This window comes from Solanum lycopersicum, chromosome 1 (genome assembly GCF_036512215.1).
Source record: "Solanum lycopersicum chromosome 1, SLM_r2.1".
In the NCBI taxonomy this organism is placed as follows: Eukaryota; Viridiplantae; Streptophyta; class Magnoliopsida; order Solanales; family Solanaceae; genus Solanum; species Solanum lycopersicum.
Genome location: NC_090800.1, coordinates 3,705,231 through 3,727,940, shown reverse-complemented (window position 1 = coordinate 3,727,940; position 22,710 = coordinate 3,705,231). Strand labels below are relative to the sequence as shown.

At 29.5% G+C, this 22,710-nt stretch overlaps 1 protein-coding gene and 1 long non-coding RNA gene across 3 annotated transcripts; both read left to right on the top strand.

Annotated features, from left to right (window-relative positions):
* Window positions 1-562: 562 nt before the first annotated feature.
* LOC104644368 (uncharacterized) lies at window positions 563-10,193 on the top strand. Of its 2 annotated transcripts, none has more exons than XR_738250.4 (3): window positions 563-692; window positions 1,639-1,735; window positions 9,940-10,193. It is a non-coding gene; the product is annotated as an uncharacterized lncRNA (long non-coding RNA). The 2 variants fall into 2 exon arrangements; XR_011213648.1 differs by lacking the exon at window positions 563-692 and adding an exon at window positions 699-1,102.
* A 4,442-nt stretch (window positions 10,194-14,635) lies between these two features.
* Window positions 14,636-22,559, top strand: LOC101248903 (serine/threonine-protein kinase Nek5-like). The gene is made up of 14 exons (XM_004228415.4): window positions 14,636-15,436; window positions 15,538-15,604; window positions 16,591-16,656; window positions 16,743-16,789; window positions 16,879-16,924; window positions 17,122-17,202; window positions 17,288-17,330; window positions 17,406-17,455; window positions 18,038-18,119; window positions 18,298-18,347; window positions 18,800-18,873; window positions 19,888-19,939; window positions 20,016-20,657; window positions 20,743-22,559. Exons 1-14 carry the CDS (start codon window positions 15,339-15,341, stop codon window positions 22,336-22,338), a joined length of 2,994 nt encoding a protein of 997 aa, XP_004228463.1. The 5' UTR covers window positions 14,636-15,338; the 3' UTR covers window positions 22,339-22,559.
* The last annotated feature ends 151 nt before the right edge of the window (window positions 22,560-22,710 follow it).

The following is a 22,710-nucleotide window of genomic DNA, read 5'->3' as shown; positions in this document are numbered from 1 at the left end:
TATGTATATATATTGTATATATATACATATATATATGTATATATATATTGTATATATATACATATATATATATACATACATATATATTGTATATATATACATACATATATATGTGTGTATATATATATACATATATATGTGTATATATATATATGTATATATATATATACATATATATATATATACACACATATATATATGTATATATACATATATATTTTGAATAATACATATATTGAATATGTAACTTATAATGGATAACATGCTTGGAGTAATACATATAATGAATGTATGTATTATTGTATCTATTTATTTCAACTTTAATTGTGTTTTAAAAATTCATTACAAATATGTTTAATTCCCATTTAAGTTCTACCTTAAATTCCTATTGCTCCTTTTTGGTCAATTTTCGATCATGGACGTTTTATTGATGAATGAATTTGTACAACATTGGACTCAACTGAGTCCAAAAAAAATTCACATAAAAGTAAAATTCAGCCCAGCCCAATTCTAGAAACCTCTTTTAAAAGACCCTTCAGGTAGGGTTTTCTAATTCGACATTCTCCTCATTTCGCCTCCATATATCCTCTGAGAGAGTTTATCAACTAAGTCGTCTGTCTTCTTCATCCGAGGATCATCAGTTCCCCTTTTGGGTAGTGGTTTATTAATGAGCAAAGAATCAACTCACAAAGGTATGTGCCTTTACTCTCATCCATTCTTTCTAGTTGGGCTCTTCTTCTCCTGTTTCTTTCTCTCTTAAGTAGTAGAGTTGTTATCCGGTGGATATCGTGGGATTTTTTGGATTCGATAGAGGCGTCTAGTCATGACTCTTAGTTGAGTGAGCTCTTTGTAAGCCTTCATCTTCGCTTTTTCATTCTATTGTGTTGTTCCTCTTGAAACTTCATCCACTAAATCGTTCTTTTGCTGATGAGGTAGATAGTGTTGGAGATAACCGCGATGCTCAGACGCTTTCTTTTTTACAACTCCTCCTCAAGATTAGTTCTGCTCAGACGCTTTCTTTTTTACAACTCCTCCTCAAGATTAGTTCTCCCAATTCACATCTGTCCCTCTGGCCCTCGAATTTTTTTGGTGACTCCTTTTGGTAAGCACATAACATTTGTTAGGTAGCTTAAATTTCTCACATTTATTAAGCATTGTAGATTGATAAAACTGGCTGAGGTAATCTATACATCATTGAATATTGTTTATTCACCTGGCTCTAATTCTTAGATTAGAGATTTGTGAAATGTCACTATTTAGTAATTTTCTACATTCTATTGGAAGTTGTGAAAAATTATTAACAGCTAAGGTAATCGGTTGATCCAATACCACATTTGCTAGCTTGTCTACAAGTTGATTTGCTTCTCTAAATAGATGCTTATTCATAATTTGTGGTTGTCTTATGAGCTGTTTTATTTCTTCAATCTAAATTTTTAATTGCCATGATATCTTCCATTTATCCGTATTAATCTTTCTTAAATCGAGTGAGTCATTTTCAAGAATTATATCATGTAAATTGAGATTTTGACATCTCCTTAATTCCATTAGGATTGTAGTAGCCTCTGCCTTCATGCTTGTAGTAATCTCATGCATTGAACCTTTGCACTAATAAGATCTCCATATTCATTTCTGATGCAGGAGGCGTATGAACTTTCTCTCAGATTTCCTCTACCAACTTCATCTATGTTGCACTTCATCCATCCTTGCTCTAGTAATTTCATTCATCCTTACTCTGGTAATTCCCCTCTTAATATCAACCAATGATTCTTTGGTTTGTATTTCTGTAGCTTGGCAATTATTTCCTCCACTCTGTTGGTACCCCAATTCATGGGTATTTTAATTTTGACCAATCAATGCATGTATATCATGGTCTGCTGGAGTAGATATCTGCATCCCACTTCATTGTCATGTCCTTTTTTTCATAACTCTCACATTAACAAAGAAAGAATGGCTTTGTATATGTACCTTAATTTTGTTAGGGATGGTTCATTCCACTGCCTCTGTATCAACTGTATACATAACTTTTGATCTAGTGAAGTTGTTAGAAATAGGTGAAACATAGTCTTTTGTACGTAGCATTCACAACAGTAGCATCTTGAGGCCAATGAAATCGTCATCTTCCTTAGGTTGTCTTCGGTGGCAATCCTCCCTTGCAATACCCTCCATGGGAAACAACTTAGGTTGTCTTAGGTTGTCCAACCATTCTTGTTGTAGTCTTCTTTTTATCATTAGTTAATATGCAGATTTTACTGAGAAATTGTCACTATTATTAGGCATCTAGCATGGTGTATCACTTTCTCGAGGTTCCACGCTAATGTTAATCTTGATCTTATGATATCATGCCAACCATTTTTCTTATTCTTTTCTCCATTTCTGGTGTGACTTTTCGCTTCATATATTTCATCATCATAACATTTTCAATGAAGTATAATACTCCTTACTTGGTCTAGTTATCAAATCAAAACTTGAAGTTTCATGATTTAATTTTTCATTTTATCTCATGTTCAGTCTCATCTCTTACCTCTATTATTTTTTCCATGCACGTGAAGCTCATCTAGCTCTCGCAATAACCGAAGTGTTGATATTTACATTATTTGTTCCACATAAATATACTCCATAAGATCCTATTGAGACCCTAAATCTCTACCATAGCCTCTTAAATAGCGCTTAGTTACTTCATGGAGTGATCTCAAAACCCACTCCCCGTTCTATCTTAGGAAAACATAAATCCTTCCGCGCAACCCAATGTTTTCCCCTTTCTCCCCCTGTTTTGTACCAAAAAAACTTAGCAAAAGCTTGGTGCACTTGTTTTATGATTCCTCTGGTAGGGTTCATGGTTGATAGAAGATACACTGACATATATTGTAGAGCGTGTGCGATCAACACATGTCATCCTCCATAGGATAAGCACTCATTTTGTCAGCCCGTGATCATTTTTGTCATTTCCCTTAGTATATCTTTATAGTGTACCTTGGTCTTCTTTCCATAATAAATAGTACGTTCTAGGTATGTAAAAGGAAAAGTTTTTTTTATACGCATGAGTTTTTTCGATCTCATTCCCACCGCAGGATGTGTTTCTTCATGTAGATAAAGAAATTTTTGTCCTTATTTATAATTTGGCTAGACACCTGTTCATACCTCTTAAGTACCCACATCATTTTTATTACTAAATATTTATCTCAAAAACGCAAATAAAATTAGAGTCCAGATCCAGAAGGACAAAAAGATTGAGAATAAATTTCGAAAAGGCAATCAAAAAAAGTTTGAAACCAAAAGCAAAACATTAAGATAGAAGGATGACTCTTGAAATTTTATATGCAGCCTAACGTGTGTCTTACAAGGCGCAAGGTGACATGATACTTGTAAGTCGCAGGTCCACTTGCACCTTCTAAGGCGCATGGGAGTTGTGTATGCACTTTATTCCTTACTAATTCGTGAGTCATATAATGGGCTACCATAATCTCAAATCTTCACTTTTTTCTTTTTTTCACCTAATACTTCTATTTCTTTTGCTTTTTTCTTGGTGGCAACACTTATTTTTATTTTTGAGAGATCTTTTTCGTAATCATCACCTGCATATTCATTAATAATTTGTTAGATTGTGTGCAAAAAGAATAAACTTTTGTCATATATTTATATAGATAGTGCATTGTTTGGATTTGAATTTAAAGTTATTACTGTCTTAATTAGGAGATTGCCTACTTAAATTGGTCAAACTACCATGCTTCATATTGTGCATATAAAGTAGGATATTAAATTCCTAATATTAAATTATATTAATGAAATATCTGCTAAGTTTATTCCCTTCCGAAATACTTATTTTGGAAGGAAGTAAAAGTTAGCAGATATTTCATTAATATACCTTAATATTGTGTTTGACCAATTTAAATATGTAATCTCCAAGTTAAGACAAATAATAACTCTTAATTAAAATTCAAACAATGGCTTGCCTATATATATATATCACCAAAGTTCATTTCTTTTTGTTACACAATTTAATAAATTATTAGTGAACATGACAAGTAATAACGAAAAAACTCTCTAAAAAAAATTTAAGTGTTGCCATGAAGAATAAAACAAAAGAAATAAAAGAATTTGGTAAAGAAAAAGAAAAAATGAAGATTTTAGATTGTGTTAACCCTTGTATGACTCTCATAAAATTGGTAAGGAGCAAGGCACAGACTCCCATGCGTCTTACAAGGTGCAAGCACCTGGACCTATAGGTATCATGTCAACTCACACCTTGTAAGGCATATGTCAAGCTGTATTTTACTCGATAAAAACTTCAACGAGTCACCCTTTCGTCTAATTGTTATCCTTTTGACTTCGATCTTATTTTAATTGCCCTTTTGGAAATTATGCTCATATCTTTGCCCTTTTGAAAATTATGCTCAATATTTTTGCCCTTTTAGTACCAGACTTAACAAGATTGTATCATCAACAATCTTTCAGATTCCACCTTGACATTCCATATCCTCTGTAACTCTCATCTTCATTTCAATTTTTTAAGTTTGATAAATTATCTAATATTTCAGATTAAATATATTTACACAGTTCTCGCAAATAGATATAGTTCAAGTAATATATTTAACAAAGATCAAAAAATATCACTTATAACAAACATATAAAATTAAAATTATTATAAAATACATATTTTTAAAAAAACTATTTTAAACTTATTCCAAACTTATTGGATCATTTTTGTCCACAATTAAAAGATAGCAAATAGTACTCCTACTATACTAGTACTAGACTAGTGTATCTTTGAAATAATTAGATTAGTCAAATTGTACAATAATTTCAAAAATTAACATAACATGTTAGCACAAATGAAAAAATGGGTCCAAATAGTAGTAACAATGAAGTAGCCAACTCAAAACAACAGATAGATAATGTGTGTCATTTAATGAAATCACCATGTGCACAAATTACAAGCCAACTTCACATTATTATGTCAAACATGATTTGCTCAATGACCTATATATTTTAGAAAATAAACACCGATCTCATATCAGTTGTTCATATTATTAAAAATAATTACTTAAATTAATTGACAATTTATAAAATTTTCATTTTACGCTTATAAATAATTCTTTTGAATATAAACAAATCTATAAAGTTTATAAAAGATTTCTTAAAATGTAAGTTAATAAAAATATTATTTTTATTTATGATACTTATTTAAGTATACATATATAAATCATACATGAAATAACTAATAAGTACTCCATTCATTAGGATTGTAATTATTTTAACAACATATTTTTTGCTTAAAATAATACTTATTTTGAAACGGATAAATAAAAATTTAAATATAGTTAAATTGGCATATGCAAATATTACAACAAACTTTACCAATATCCTAGTATATAAATGATTGGCAGTTTGGCTGCTTGTCAACAAAACAGTTGGCATGTTCTCATTGGTCCAACACGATATGAAATCACGATTTGAAATTATAATATAATTTTATGAAATAACGTTAAAATTTTATCTGAACATATAAATAAGACTTTTTAAATTATATGTTTTTTTTCATAAACATAAAAAAAAATCATAATTTGGACATTCCTTTTAGTTTTTAAAGAATTAAGAAGAGAATCATTCAGTATCGTTTTCGTCCTTCGATTTTAGATTTGGATTTAGATTTCATTGAATGATATAATTAATTGATACATTCTTTGAACTAAATTAATTTTCCTTTTCCATTATTTGAAACAAAACAAAAAATCACCTTCTTCTTTCATTATTTTCTGTATCATTCTAAAAGTATGTGATTGACAAAATTTATTGAAATTTTGTAATTTTGATTATCGTATTATAGAATAGTGTTCCAATAATATTTATGCTCTAAAGTAGAAGAGATTAATCCATATCATATATGCAATTATAAGGGAAAATTTTATGTTAAGCTCCAAACTTATATAAATTAATGTTTTTTCTATTTTCAATATATATGTTTTAAAACATATGTAACTATATATATATATATATATATATATATATATATATATATATATATACGCGCAATTATAATTTTTAATAAATTTATATAATCAATTTTGCTTAACCTTCTCAATTATTTTTACTTAAATTCAAATCCAAACCAAAATATATACATCGTTAATATCAAAAATTTGTTTAATTTAATTCAACTTTCTTGGTTCGATTTTCGATTTTTGCATGAACACTTATTTCATTCAACCCTTGAAAATGTACGAAGCTTAAATAATTATCTAATCAGTAACCCCTCAAGGGACAAAAAGTTAGTACAATTTTTTTGCATCATAATTAATATTGGTGTAAGGTCATTTCAATAATAATAGAGTTGAAGTACTAATTGTTACTTTAGAAACTCAAGAATTCTAAGTGTCCTCCCTTCATTTCATTTTATATGTCATTTTTCGGATTTGAAGATTTAAACAAGTTTATTTTTTATTATAAGCATTTTGAATTATCAATTATTGTGACTCATAGTATATTTTACTTTGTTTACTAGTAATATATAAACTTCATTTTTTTAAAAAAAAAAAATTGAAGATCCTATACGTAAATTTTCAGTCAAATTTAAATTGTTTTGCTCTCAAAAAATAAAAAATATCATATAAATTGAGACCGAGGGAGTAATTGTTTTCAATTATACCTCAATACTCTTAATATTAAAGAAGTAATAATTTCTTATACTGCTCAATTCTTAAAACACATCTATTCCCTCGATTCACTTTTATTTGTCATGTTGCGCTTTTTGAAAATTAATTTGACTAATTTTAAAGTTAAATTAGATTGCGTTAATTTGATATTTTTTTTAAAAATAGATATTCAAAAACTATACGAAAAGTACTATAAATTGCAACTTTTTGCATATTGATCAATATGATCAAAATATATATCGTAAAATATTGGTCAAAGTTCTTATAATTTGACTTTAAAAAAGGAAACCATGACAAATTGTGGATGGAGGGAGTATTTGAAATAATTTAGTAAACTATTCCCTTTATCTACTTTTACTTGTCATAATTTTCTTTTTTAGAGTCAAATAATAAGAATTTTGATTGATATTTTATGATATATTTTTTTAATCATATTGAAAAAATGCAAAAAATTACAATTTATAGTACGTTTTATATAGTTTATTAATATCTAAATTTTTCATTTAAAAATATCAAGTTAACATAATCTAATTTAACTTTAAAAATTAATCAAATTAACTTTCAAAAAAGGCAATATGACAACTTAAAAAGATCAAAAGAGTATTTATTATTTTTCTTATTAGATGTGAAAAAATTAAATTTACAATTAAAATGAGACAATTCGAAATGCTTTACACGGAAAATTAATTAGAATTGTTTTGGTCCAAATAAATGTTATTACAAGAATCTCAAGGGTATAATAGTAAATAAAATATAATTATATAATAATTATCATGTAAACCAGACACATATATAATTATAATTATGCATTTGTATATTCATATTTTTTCATATAATAAAATTTTATTATCTAATTATAAAATTTGTAAGCTCATAAAACGTTGCAAAATAGAATATGTGTTTTCAAATGTACATACAATAAATTATGTCACAACAAATTCCGTGTGATATAAAAATATATTATCTAATTATAGTTCAATATTTTAAAATAACGAACAACTTCTATAGTTAAATAATAAAATTTGACGCTAATTCTATTTAATGATAAATTATTATAAAATTCTACTTGTTATGATTTACTAGCAATTTAGTAATGGATTAGCTATAAAATTCGTAGTTAATAATTTCAATTTTAGAAAAAATAAGTACAAAGGCAACACCACCATAAAGTAGAGTGTGGAGCCTAATGTGTATAAAATATTAACAAAAATTTTAAAATGTTATATAAAATTTTATATTAATCAAAACGGCAAAATCGCTTGAACAACAACGATTTCCTCCACCAGAAAAAAGCAAAATCGCTACTATTGCAAAATGTGAATTTTTTTACAAAAAAAATTATATTTTGCAAAATCGCTGCAGTAGTCGCGATTTTATTTTTTCCGGTGGAGAAAATTGCTGTTGTTCCAGCGATTTTGTCATTTTGGTTAATATAAAATTTTATATATTTCATTTTAAAATTTTTGTTAATATTTTATATCCTTTAGGCTTTGTACTCCAATAAAGTATATTAAAATTGTTTTTTTGAAACGAATAAAGTGGAAAATCAACTTTTGCTTACTTTATTTTAAGTAGCTAATAATCTACGAGTTTAGTGGTGTACCATTAGTCTTATTATATTAATTAATTTGTACTTTTCTACTTAAAATAAAAAATAATGTTAAAGCAAGTCATCAATCGTGCTTTTAAAAAAAAAGTATTTTTATGAGGGGTCAGTTTCTAACTAAATTAAAAAAATAAAGATATAAAGGAAAAGATTAGAGGATAAAATTTGTAATAATTAATTAAACTAATGGTCCCAATATTTGTTTTATTAGTGCACCTAATTCTTTTGAACTACATTAAATTGATGAGCGGTTTTTTTTTGTTAAATCAAATTTCATTTTTAGTTGAAGCAAAGATTTTTAATCATAATTATTCATTAAAAAGGTATTTGTTAATATTCAATATATATCGCAAGTCGAAAGATATTATCGTCAAGTTGTTGGTATTTTATATGCATATGAAGAATTCAATTTCATCGGATCCATATCAAGTTGTTTACACAATTCGTGTTGATTATTATTTGTACGACATGAAATTTCACTTATCTTAGGACAACTGAAGTTATTGTCGTTTTTCATGATTTCCATGCAAAATTTATAACACTTTTCCTCGACCTTTTAACACCGGAGAGGTGTCCGACGCTATACATCGAATTACCACTTAGTACAGTCTTGTGTTTTTAATAAACAATCAATACCCCTTATATGCGTCGTTGTTATAATAAAAAAAAATAGGAGATCATCCCTCACCAAAAGTTACGAGACTATTTTGTTAATAAATTATTTTCACTGTGATCCTAATTTATGTGACATGCACTCTTTTTTTTTTAGTCATTATGAACAAATGTACATATTTCTATTTTTGGTAACAGTTATAATTCAAACTTCTCATTTATCTTTAATGAAATGATTTAACGATACATAAATTTATGCGACTATTCTAGATCACAAGTTTCAAATTCTCCTCTTCTTTTTTTTTCCTTTTAAATTTTATACTAGTCGAATACATTCACATTAATTGAGATTAAATGAATATAACAACAAAAAGTTAAAACAAAAAATACATATCATCTAACTATAATTAAGTGGTAAGAAATAATAATATGAGAAGTACATATCTAGTATTTATTTATCTGATATAAAATCATGTGTAGATAATTGTTTTGCACTATTAGAGATAATTATTTTGCTGGTTGGTGGTCTGATTTTTTTTTCTCTTAGTGTTAATTAATTTTAAGATTCAATGAACCTTTTGAACTTATCTATCATCTAATCACACTCTAAATGTGAATTATTTTGGAAAGCTAGACATAGTTGGACCCTTAATAATGAATTGTGGGGTATTTCTAATATTGTGTCATAAGCTTTATTTGTTTATCATGAGTTTTAAAAACTTGTCTTTATTATTTATCTTTAAAATATGATAGATACATCCATAAATGATGATAACAAATCTTTTGTCATTATAAAAATTAAATTCAAGAAATATTTGTTATTGTTGACAAACAAATTATAAAATAATTAATTTCTTTGAAAAAAATTAATTAAAAAAATATAATGTTAATGATTCACAGAAAAAAATGCTTGATTCGTATCGAATATGAATTGATAAAAAAAAATTAGTAAAGTGAAAATACATTAATATTTAATTCGACCTATTAAAACAAATGGAATTGGTTTGCACTCTACTCCCCTAAATGAAAAATGTTTAAGCAAGTTTTTTTTTTTTTTTGGTTTTTCACTAGGTGTCTGGAGCCATATTGGAGTTCCGATTAAATTCAGATCGCGTACTGTTGGGTCATTTGAGGGTGGCGCTCCTAACATAATTTTCTCCATACCTAGAGCTCGAACTCAAAGCCTCTGATTAAAGGTTGTATAAACAAGTCATTAAGCTAATGGCTCTAATATTTGTTTTAATTCACCTAATTCTTTCTTTGGGTGCATTTAAATTGAGGTGAGATTAGTTTATAAAAAATCAAAAAGGAAAAAATAAAAATAAAAGAGGATAAAATTTGTAATCATTAAACTAATGATCCCAATATTTGTTTTTATTTCACCTAATTCTTTTTAGTGCATTTAAATTGAGTTAGGGTTTTAGGTTCAATCAAATGAGTGATTTTAATTCTCCCCTATTACATGTATCTAAGTGCTATGTCATTTCTAGTTGAAGCAAATAAGTTTAACCCCAATTATTAGTAAATAATTTTTTTTTATTCGATATTTATTTCATCAAATTAGTATAATTTAATCATAAGAATTAAATATTAAAGTTTTAACTATAGTTAAATAATGGAGTAAGTATTTATATACAAATCTAGCTATCATGTTCGAAAAGCTCGATAACTGATTAAATATATAAAATGTAAATATTAGAGGTGTGTTTGGTAAAAAGATGCTTTTAACGAAAAAGAAGTGATTTACTTAATACTCTAAGGTAATTTGATAAGAAAGCAGAAAATATTATTTTGTAAAATTCTATATGTAATCTAGAAAAATATATTGAAAAAGATGAGGTTGACTAGCTAGCTAATTAGCATGAGTGGAACCAGAATACTAGCTAGGTGGCTCATCCAAATCCTTGTTTTCGAAAATATATATAAATGTCAGCTTCGCCAAAATGGTGAAAAGTGGGTGAAATAAGATATATTGAAAGTACGGTAAATACTTATCTGATCAGATGTTTACGTTAAATTAACTCAATTTACCATAGTTAAGTGATTTAATGTAGTAAATATATATGCATTAATTAATAGTGTATATACAAATATATATCATACATTTTGTCGGGTGTAAACATTTCGTGTGGATCGCTTTTATCATAAAGAACATAGAAAAATGAAATGCCACTGGTGAAGCTTATTTTTCTACTTTCTTTAACAAAGTTATTTTTCTCATCTGTTACTCTATTTTTTTCTCATTATTTGTTCTTTTTTTAATCTCTAATTATTTGTCTATTTTGACAAATAAAAAAAAAGAAACTTTTCTTCTCTAATATACCCTCAATTTATTATTTTAGAAAAGATAAAAAATTTAAAAATCTTAAATATTAATTCATCCACTTCATAATCAATAAAGATAAAATAATAAATTCACTATATCAATTACTTTCTTAATAAGTGTGTCACTTTAAAAATGAACCAGAGACAGAATTGAAAAATAGAAGCTTAATTTTCTTAAAAGATAAAATTATAAAAAATTGTTGATCAATTAAATATTCAAAAGTAAAAGTTCCTCTCTAGTCTCTACCAAACACACCCAAGTTTAAAGGCACAATATTTAATTAACCAAGAAAGATAAATTTTATCATAATAAATAAATTAAAAAAGTGCTATTTATATCAGGAGAAATTTATAGCAATTTGACAACACAACTAACTTTTTTGTTTTTGTGCTTGCCTTTTGTCTATTTGAAGCATATTCCTCTATTGTCTCATAGTATTTGTTTAAAATAATATTTTATAAGGATATTCTTTTTTTTCTTCTCAAGCACCATCCTTTTTCATAAATATTATTTTTTCTATTTTTAAACTAACCAAGTTATATTAAAATACCACACAAAATTACCTAAGAAGAGTTATCAAAATTTTAAGGTCCAAATTCATATAATATTGTAATTATTTAAGGAGTGAATCATAATTGAAAGATAATTATATAGTTAATAATAATTTATGGATTACTATATAAGAATTGCTTAATATTGTGACTTTTTTTTTAAAGATAGCGTTATTTTCATGCATTATTAATATACATATTTTTAAAACTTTTTATTTTGTATAAAATTTCATATATTACATCAAATTTCAATACACCCAAATATAATTTTCGATTTATTACAAAAGGATTATATACTTATAATTTTAAATTCATATAATATTGTAATTATTTAAGCGGTTAATCATAATTGGAAGATTATTAGACAGTTAATAATAATTTATGGATTACCATATAAGAATTGCTTAATATTGAGACTTTTTTTAAAGATAGGCTTATTTTCATGCATTATTAATATATATATATTTTTAAAAACTTTTTATTTTGTATAAAATCTCATATATTACATCAAATCTCAATACACCCAAATATAATTTTCGATTTATTACAAAAGGATTATATACTTATAATTTTAAATTCATATAATATTATAATTATTTAAGCGGTGAATCATAAATGGAAGATTATTATACAGTTAATAATAATTTATGGATTACTATAGAAGAATTGCTTAATATTGAGACTTTTTTTTTAAGATAGTCTTATTTTCATGCATTATTACTATACATATTTTTAACACTTTTTATTTTGTATAAAATTTCATATATTATATCAAATCTCAATACATCCAAATATAATTTTCGATTAATTACAAAAAGATTATATACTTATAATTTTATACGAAGATTATACTTGTTTTCCTCTTCTCATTTGGATTGTTAATTTTTTTAAATGAGAAATTTATATTTTCGAAAGAGAAATATATTTTATTAGACTAATAAATTGATTTGCAATCCACTAAAAAAAAAATGAAAAAAAATTGAAACTGACATATTTACAGGGAATTTATATCCCTATCCTTTATAGTACTTTCATCTCGTACTTTACCTTTTTTTGCGGTAGATTTAATTTTTAAATTATGAATATATATATTTAAATATTATATTCATCAAAATAATAAAATATAATCTAACAACACAAATACTTCCATTAATTCATATTAAGTAATTTATTAAGATATAACACACCCATTAATAAAAATACTGAAAAACACAAACTAAAATCTTTTTTGCATTATTATTCTTTGGATTATTTTCAAAGTAATGTCCTAAAAATGTAAAATAATTTTTAAATATATTAAACAAGGGGTTAATATGAAAAAAAAATTCCAACTTTTTAAAAACTTCTAACTTTTTTTTACTTATTTTAAATTATTAAAAAATTCAACAATCTATTTAATTTAAATTAAAGGGAGTACTATAATATATACATTAAATAGATTAGGAAATAATGTGTGACAACTATTCAAACAGAGTGTAACTAAACATGTACTATTATAATTAAATATGTCCATGTGAGAGAAAAACAGAATTTGTACTGACTAATAAACTAAACCTACCCCATATCCATTATTAGAGTAATAAAAACACATCTTTCGATATTAATAATAGGGAAAATACACAAGTATTCTCTTCAATCTATATTCAAAATTTTAACGATATATTTATATTATAGTAAGGTTTTCTACTCTTTTTGGGCCTACGTGGCACTAGCTTGAAAAAAAAGGTCAACCAGCGTTGAGCCCACAAGATAGTGTCACGTAGGCCGAAAAATGGTAGAAAATTATTAATAAAATAAGTTCAGGGATAGTAGAACTTAATATAGTATAAATATGTCTATGAGATTTCGGGCTTAGATTGAGGGGTACCTGTGCATTATCCCTTAATAATATAAAGAGTTTTCTATTATTTCTCTTTCGTTTCAAAATAAGTATTACTTTCATAAAAAAAATGATATTAATTATCACTTTTAAAGATCATGACAAAAAATACTTATTAGTTTTAATTATATTTTTTTAATTAAAAAAATCACTTTTTCGGATAATAATTAATTTTTTAAGAATATCTAATGAATAAAAATAACTTAATAAATTGTACCTTGTATTTTTGTTCTCTTTAAATAAAAGTCAAAAACACATTGAAGGTATCATAACTTTCAAAATTCATGCCAAACTATGTTTTCAAAAATTCATGCCTGAATTATATCACGTGAGAGTTTCATACTTAAATTATCACTAAATATTTATTAAAATATACATTCAGTGGTCATTGTTTATCACTATTTCATATCAGAAATATTAAACATATGATAATTGAAATGTGTTTCGATATTTTTGATTTTCGACTTTATTTCGTGAGAAAAGTAAAATGAGGTAAAAAAATATTTATTTTAAATTTTTTAATCGGTGTTAGATATTCAGAATTCACATTGAACCCCCTGCTAAATCCGAATAGCAAACTGCCAAGGGTGGACGCCGTGGCCGTTAGGGTTGTCCAATACGAGAAAATTACATCAAATTCAAGTAAAACGATATACAAAGTAAATTAAATAACAAACTTTTTGACATCCTTGACAAAGTAGGTTATTGTAGCCCAACAATTGCAAACCCTTTTGTTATGCAATGTTTGGTTATCTTTTGTAAAAAATTATGACTCTCCCACTATGTTAAGGATATAACAATTTCACCACGTCCTACTATATTAGTGAAGAAACATTTATATTGAAAAAAACGAATACAGTATCATAATATTATAATGGAAAAATAGTTCGAAATATTCGAACTTTGATCAAAATTATTGTAACAATACCGAACTTTAAAAATGACTTTTTACCTCTTTGTATTTTAAAAATATATATATATATATATATTCACGTAGACATTATAAATATTATATAATTTTAAATAATAACGTATTTACGTGACCACATGTATTTTTCCGACCCTTTTCCCGAATTATAATTAATGGATGTTCTCCCACACATGGTTGAATAGTTTGTTTAGAAAAATGTGACAACTGTTTTTTTTCAGATCAGCCTCTTTGAAGACGAAACAAGAAATCAAAGCAATTCTACTCCTAATTTATAGCAGTAAAACGAAATCAAGATTTCCATTTTCTTCTTTCTTCTTCATTTTTTGACTTAAAACCTAAAAGGGTCCTTCAATAGTCCCCTAAAAGTCTCATTTTGATTCAAATCTTACCATTATTGGAATAAAGAAACAATTTTTTTGCTGTTTAAATGTCATTTCTTGAATACCCAAATGGCTATTTTGATTCAAATGAAGCAATCTTTTGTTGTTTAGATGTCTTTTCTTGAACACCCAAATGGCTATTTGAGTTTCATTGTTACCATTATTGGATAAAGAATCAATTTTTTTGCTGTTTAAATGTCATTTTAAGAGTACCCAAATAGCCAAATCTTACCTATTTTTGATAAAGAAATAGTATCTGTGTGTAAATTTTTGTCGGTATGGTAATTTATTTCCAAATGGGTAGGAGAAAATTGAAGTGGGGTTTGGCTGATGATGAAGAAAATGTATAGTGATTGATTTTGTCTTCTTTTTTGAACAAATTGGAAGTTCTTTTTTTTAGCAAATGGAGTCAAGAATGGATCAGTATGAGATTATGGAACAGATTGGTCGTGGAGCATTTGGTGCTGCAATTCTGGTGCATCACAAGCAGGAGAGAAAGAAGTAAGGAGTATAGTTTTTTTTTCTTTTTTTGAGCTTTGAATTTCTCATTTGGTTTTGTAAAATTTGTAAAATTTGATTTCTGGGGTTTATGGAATTGATAGGTATGTGCTAAAGAAGATTCGTTTGGCTAGACAAACAGAAAGATGCAGGAGATCTGCTCATCAAGAGGTACAATTTTTTGTTCCTTTTAATTGGTTAAGGGTTTTACTCTCTCTATCTCTACGAGGTAGAGGTAAGCTCTGCGTATACTTTACCCTCTCCAGACGTACCTGGTGCAAGTTGTTGTTGTTGTAAGGATTTTACCTTTTGTCCTTTTGTTTTTATTTGAGTTTACTATATAAGGAGTGAGAGGGGTTACTTACTCAGAAGAAAAGATTCTTTAGCTATATCTATAGAGTATAATGTCCTTACTTTCCAGATTCTGAAATTGCATATGATTTAGCTACTGTTGGAGTTTGACTTCCACTTCTGGTTTTTTTCTTTGATTTCATTCTAAGTTGGACTATTCATTGAGTGCTTAAATAGGTTATTTGAGTTGATTTATCATGTGGTCACTTAGTCAATAGTTATTATCCTAGAAAGTCATTTTCTTTGTTGTTTCTATGTTGAAGAAATTTGGAATCAATAAGATAGGCGTCTCTCTTAGATAAATAATAAATATTAGATGAGTGACCATTTGAATAGTTAGTATAAAGTCACTTTCTTTGGTAAAAAATATTGGAAAATCGAGCAGAAAGGTGACTTTTTGGGATAATAACTACTATCTCATCTGGGAGTTTAATCTGAGGTTATTTGAAAACCATAGACTCTCTAGATATCCCAGCTTTTGATTTTTTTCTAATCTTCTCTTGCTATGAAAGCTTGTTGATTGTAGTGGATATCAGTTTTATAGAGATTCCAGATTCGAAGTTCATCCTGTTCTTTTAATTATAAGGGGAGCTTTATGAAGAATACATTGCATTAAATCCATATCTAGCTTCTTAAGTTTTTCAAGATACATTACATGTATATATATTTTTTTAATCTGATAGTGACTTCATTTCACGTCATAGTTTTTGGGGACGTGTGGCTTTTATCTGAGCATGTCGCTAGCTGCTAATTAATCTATACTTCAAAATTTTAAACAAAGGCGTAATCCAAATTTTGATGTGCAGATGGCGTTAATTGCACGGATACAACACCCGTTTATCGTAGAATTCAAGGAAGCATGGGTAGAAAAGGTGAAAAGAATGAAGTTTTGGTCACTGTGGACTTACCTTCTCTGCAGATTGTAACTATTTTGCTCTTTGTGTTAATCATAATGCAGGGTTGCTATGTTTGCATTGTTACTGGCTATTGCGAAGGTGGCGATATGTAAGTTTCTTAAACAACTGAAGTTATGTTGACATAGTTTTCTACTATTATTGTTTTGATAATAATAAAAAGAAACATTTTTTTTATAGGGCCGAACTGATGAAGAAAGCAAATGGACAATATTTTCCGGAAGAGGTATGTTGCCAGATTATTAAACTTATTGTTAGTTATAACTTTAGATTGCAGATCACAGACATGGCCAAAAGAGTTTATAGCTATTAGAACTTACAAGATGAATCGTTCACTTCATAGGTGTTACTGTATGATTTATCTAAAATAACCTTCAAATAATCAATATTTCTTTTGTTGACCATTTAAGTTTATGTTTGCAGAAACTTCTGAAGTGGTTCACTCAACTACTACTGGCAGTAGAATATCTGCATTCAAATTATGTGCTGCACCGTGACCTTAAAGTATGTAATTTGATATTTGTTAACATGTTGGTGTTTTACTGTTCTCTCCTATTTTCCTAAGATAATTTTACGTCTGTTCTGGCAGTGCTCAAACATCTTTCTCACCAAGGAACAAGATGTTCGCCTTGGTAAGTTCATGCAGGTGTTTTTCACTGAAGTTGAGATGAATGCAAGTCTAATTTTGACAATACTTTTTGTTGCAGGGGATTTTGGGCTTGCTAAAACATTGAAGGCAGATGACTTGGCTTCTTCAGTAAGTGTCTGATACATATATTGCCTTTTAAATTACTGCCCAACGAAGTGCAAAAATTTGCACTATATGTCCCATGGTTAGTATTGTTTGATATGGACATTATCGAAACTTTAGATAGGGCTACTAACTTTAGTTTGCACCTGTAGAAAAGTATAAAACAATTTGGTTGACATTCTCAATTGTTTAGAATATGACATTGAAGTTTGACATACATTTAGGTGATATGCTCCTTTTAGTTGACTATTTTTGACATAAATATTAATTAGTTAGTGATCTAAGGAAAAAAAAACAGGCACAAACTCAAGGATTTCCATATGATATACAATAATTACTACAATTTTATATATGTTGCTGCTAACCTACAGACACGATACTAACAGAGAAAGCAAACCAAGGATGCAGAGTGGTCAACTCGACCCCCACCTCAAGTTCAAATAAAGGAAAAAACATGAAAAGAAAAATGAAAGAGATGTCATTTACAAGTAGTCATGCAATACCTGATCAAAATGAAGTAATTATGCAATAGCTTAGGATGAAAGAGACACTTTAGAATGCTGATGATGTTTTTGTTAAATATTCCAGGTAGTTGGAACGCCCAATTACATGTGCCCTGAACTTCTTGCTGACATTCCTTATGGTTTTAAATCAGATATTTGGTCCCTAGGTATGGAGCTTTCTTTACCTCATGCTCTCCATCAAAGTAGTGCATTTATATCAAGCAATGCTATATGACAATGGTGTACATTGTATGAAGTACCACATGTACATTTATTTGTAATTTTGTGGGAAGATACCAACATCTATGTGTCATCTGACTTTATGAGAAATTATTTCTTCACCAGGTTGCTGTATGTATGAAATGGCTGCTTATCGACCTGCATTTAAAGCATTTGTAAGATTTTTTTTCTCCTCTTCTCTATTTCTTCTATTTTCATGGCATCTCTTGGGGCCTTTGATGAGAAAGAAATTGAGCTACCCCATTTGTTATTTGGCTGATTTCATACATGGACTACAAATACTAGTGAAACTGCATATATTAGAAAACTTAATAGTCCAAGTTATCTAGCTGTCATTGTTGCTTGAAAGTCTACCTACTGACATTCCAGATTTATATTCATTATATAAATGCATTTCAGTACTTCTGTAATGTGAAAAGTTCTGGATGTAACCTGTTTTAGATCTGAAGGATATTTTGGTTTCACATAATCTGCAAAACACTCACAATGTGGTGCAGTTTTCTTATTGAAGTAAATAAATGAACAACCACGTCCATGAACTTTTCCTTGTATCTGTCTTCCTTTAAGTTAAGATTGGACTGAAAGTGTTTTTTTAATCACGATTCAGGACATGGCGGGATTGATAAGCAAGATTAACAGATCATCCATTGGGCCTCTTCCATCATGTTATTCTCCATCCTTGTAAGTCTGACATTTGTTCGTGTCACTGCAAGCATAACTTACATTTTGGCTAAGGTTTTGTTATTCTTGATCCTTGTAATTGTAAGTCAAGAGAATCATTTAAAGAAAAAAATTGCTACAAAAAAGTTAAATCACTATGATCTGTATAGTCCTATTATAAAGAAAAAAGTTGTTACAATAAATAAATGAATGAAACAGAGGAATATCAGATCGTGTGTACTTTCTAATCCTTACGGCGGATGTTACGTCTTCAAGTTTTGGTATATTGACTTTTTACAACCTTTAATTCATTTTTTCACAGAGTGTTCTTGATTTGACTTTCGCCTATTACACTAAGGACAGAATGTAAGTTTAGTATATTCTCTAGGATGTGCTTAAGTCTCAGTAGTGAATGTATTCAATCTAAGGTATTTTTCCAATTAGTGTCTACTTTCGAAACAGCCTCTCTGCCCCACAAAGGTATGGGTAAGGTCTGTGTACATGCTAGCCTCCGCAGACACCACTTGTGGGATTATACTGGGTATGTTGTTGTAGTGTCTACTTCAATTGTCATGGCAGTAAATTTCCATAACTTTCTGGATTTTTATCTCTTAATTTGAAGAGGCTGAAGCATGTTTCGTTATTGTCCCCTTCCAGTTTGGATGCCAGGGTAAATTGTGGAGAAGTTCGCTGTTTACCATGTTCAAGTTGAAAGTCAAGTCAAAACTCTATTTTAGCTTTTTGAGTTTAATTGTGCTATTCCTTCTTTTTTTTATTATTGGATTTTTGTAGCAAATTTCGTCAGCAATCTGGTTTAGTTTCAGTTGTTTGTTGATTATTCACGACATAGAATAACCCATATAAAAGTAAATTATAGTATAAATAGCTTAACTTGAATAGAATTCATTGATTAGTATGTGACAGTACGGCAATCCGCAGATGCTCAGCTTAAGTAGTTGTTGCAATTATCAATGGATCTTAGTTCATATCTTGATACTGATACACTTTTCTTCTGTTATATATTGTTTTTCACAGGAAAACACTTATTAAAGGCATGCTAAGAAAGAATCCTGAGCATCGTCCCAGTGTAAGCTTATCATGACTTGCTCCTACTTCACTTGTGTCAGATTAATACTTCAATCATTTGACATCAACCTTTCCAGGCTTCCGAGCTCCTGAAGCACCCCTATTTGCGGCCGTATCTAGAGCAATACCGACCATCCTTTATAACTCATGTAGGAAACTATCCTGAAAAACCTCTCACTACTGGCCGCGACTCAAGAAAGAATATGGCAGAAAGCCAAAGTAGTACAAGTTCCTGTAGTGATAAAGATAGTTTGAAGTCAAAGGAGAAAAACATCCAAAGCAGGGCTTCCAATTATGATTACAGGGGCACTGATGTTGATGTGGCATTTGTTGACGATGATATTGACTTTAGGCAACTTCATTCCTTTGACGAAGATACTGGAGATGATGCTTTTCCTGAAGATACAGATGACTTTGAATTTAAGAACATTATTGATGATGAGAGGAGATGTGATGCAGAAGCTAAGCAACCTAGAGCAATAAAAAATATTATGCTGGCTGTGAAAGAAGGAAAAATGAGAGAGCATAGTTCCCCAATGAGGGGCAACCGACCGAAGATTGGTGCACAGAAAGCTAACGCTGAAGCACCACCAAAGGTCCCAAAACCAAGTTCAGTTGCTCCTTCTAAACCCAATGCAGAGATGCCATCTCCCGGATCAACAAAGGCTGGATCTGATTCCACCAAAAGGAATCATGGACTGCCTGCTCTAAAGCATCAGGTGATTAGCTATCTAATCTTCTTATCTCCATTAGTATTTGCATATTGGTTTATATGTGACATTTTTAGTGACCCTTTCCTTGCAGTTACCTGTCATCGATTCCAGTCCCAGGACTAAACCTAGACATGAGGGTATCTCCTCGCCTGCTCCTTCAAAGCATGTTGCTGAAGATGGAATTCCTGCAAAGCAAAGACTGCGAACACCTCCAAACTTTAGTAGACGGCCATCATTCCCCAGAAGGACAAAGCAAGTGGGGCATGATGCCTCAAATACTCCTAACAATAATGTTAAGTCTGGTTCCAATGACAATTCTCCGTGTCTTGAAAGGACTCCTGATTCTACGCCTGATGGATTCCATACACATGCTACAAATAACTGTGTGCAACATTCTCGAAGAGTTTCATTTGGAGCTTCAAAAGAAACACAAGCAGAAAGTAGTGTTTCTGCTTGTTCTTCTGTGTCAATTCAAGGATTTGAACTCTGTGATGATGCAACAACTCCTTTTATGAATTTAACGGAGCAGATGCTCCAAGGTCATGAAAGAGCTACTGAAACTGAAACCACGAGATCAAGGCCCTCTTGGTCTACCACTAACTCATCTCACTCGGAGGTTGCTTTTAGTTTAGGGGAGGAAACCCATGATAATAAGAATTCTGAACCATGCTCCATCGAGAAGTATGACGAGCATCACATTGTGGATGTTGGTGCTTGCAATCAGAAATCAATTTCGACTGTGGCCACTGATAGTGCCTTCCCTTGCTCCAAAGAAATGTCCGTCTTTGAAGATCATTCTACAGCTCGCAGACTTGATGTTATGACGGATCTTTTGCCTCTATCAGACCCCACTTCAACATCTTCTGGGGACGATAAGTTTATGGTGAAGGTGTCATCCTCAACAACAGAAATAGCCTCACCCACTGCTCCCCCCGTTTCATTCAGCCAAACTAGTCTACCAAACTCAGATGTCACTTCAAAATCTGATGACGATGACAAGTTTATTACAATGGAACTCTTGTGCACTCCCACTGAAAGTACTACTCCTTCACTCCCTCCTTTTTCACCTGCTCTAAATAATTTGTTGTCAGAGAAGGGAATTGCTCCGAAAACTATGGTTCTTGAAAAAACAGCTGCTTCTCAGCTTACACCAGCTTCTGATGATGTCATACATGTCATTCGGCACAGTAGTTTCCGAGTGGGTAGTGAGCAATCAGTGATGGACTCGGTGGATAGAAATGTTGATGTTGGGCAACCAATAAGTGTGGTTAGAGATGAAGTTGATAATAACAGTCGAGATGCTGTTGGGGCTCCAAATGCTTCTACTTCTGCTGGATCAGTGATTCTTAATTCCAATATCCCTGATGGTGTCCATAATAAGGAGATTGATGTAAGAAACCACAGCATTCCTATTTCAGCACAACGATTAGATTCTCCAGAACCAGTTGCAGAGGAGGAAAGGCCAATGAAGGAAATGTTAGATGTCAAGTCTTTTAGACAGAGAGCAGATGCACTTGAAGGTCTACTCGAACTATCTGCTGACTTGCTGGAACAAGACAGATTAGAAGAGCTTGCTGTTGTTCTTAAACCATTCGGCAAGAACAAGGTCTCACCGAGGGAGACAGCTATCTGGTTAGCCAAGAGTATGAAAGGAATGATGCTTGAAGATTCTGCGCGAAATTCATGATCCATTATGCTTGTTCTACAGTGTTGCTCACTTGTTATTATTTTTTCTTTATGTCATTCAACTTCCTATTGAATTCGCGAAGAGAAAGCAGTTGAAGAGGTGCTTTAACTTCCCTTTTTCACATTAGTATTTATGTAATTCATTCACTTCTGTAATTGTATATAGATAGATAGAAACTTTGAATAAATCTTTGATGTGCAAAATGTAAGGATGTTTTGATATTTGATGGTGTGCATTGTTACATTTCTTGAGTAGCACTTCCTTTGCACAAGACTCCTTCCTTTCATTACCTATAATGAATTATTGGCTACGACGGTAAACACTCCTCACTTTCAACCATCAGGTTGTGACTTCGAGTCATTAGAGGAGCAA

Coding starts and splice junctions, on each gene's coding strand:
- LOC101248903 (XM_004228415.4), top strand. CDS start 15,339: ATGGAGTCAAGAATGGATCAGTATGAGATTATGGAACAGATTGGTCGT. Junction 16,925..17,121: donor GACAATATTTTCCGGAAGAG/GTATGTTGCCAG, acceptor TTATGTTTGCAG/AAACTTCTGAAGTGGTTCAC. Junction 17,331..17,405: donor GGAACAAGATGTTCGCCTTG/GTAAGTTCATGC, acceptor TTTTTGTTGCAG/GGGATTTTGGGCTTGCTAAA.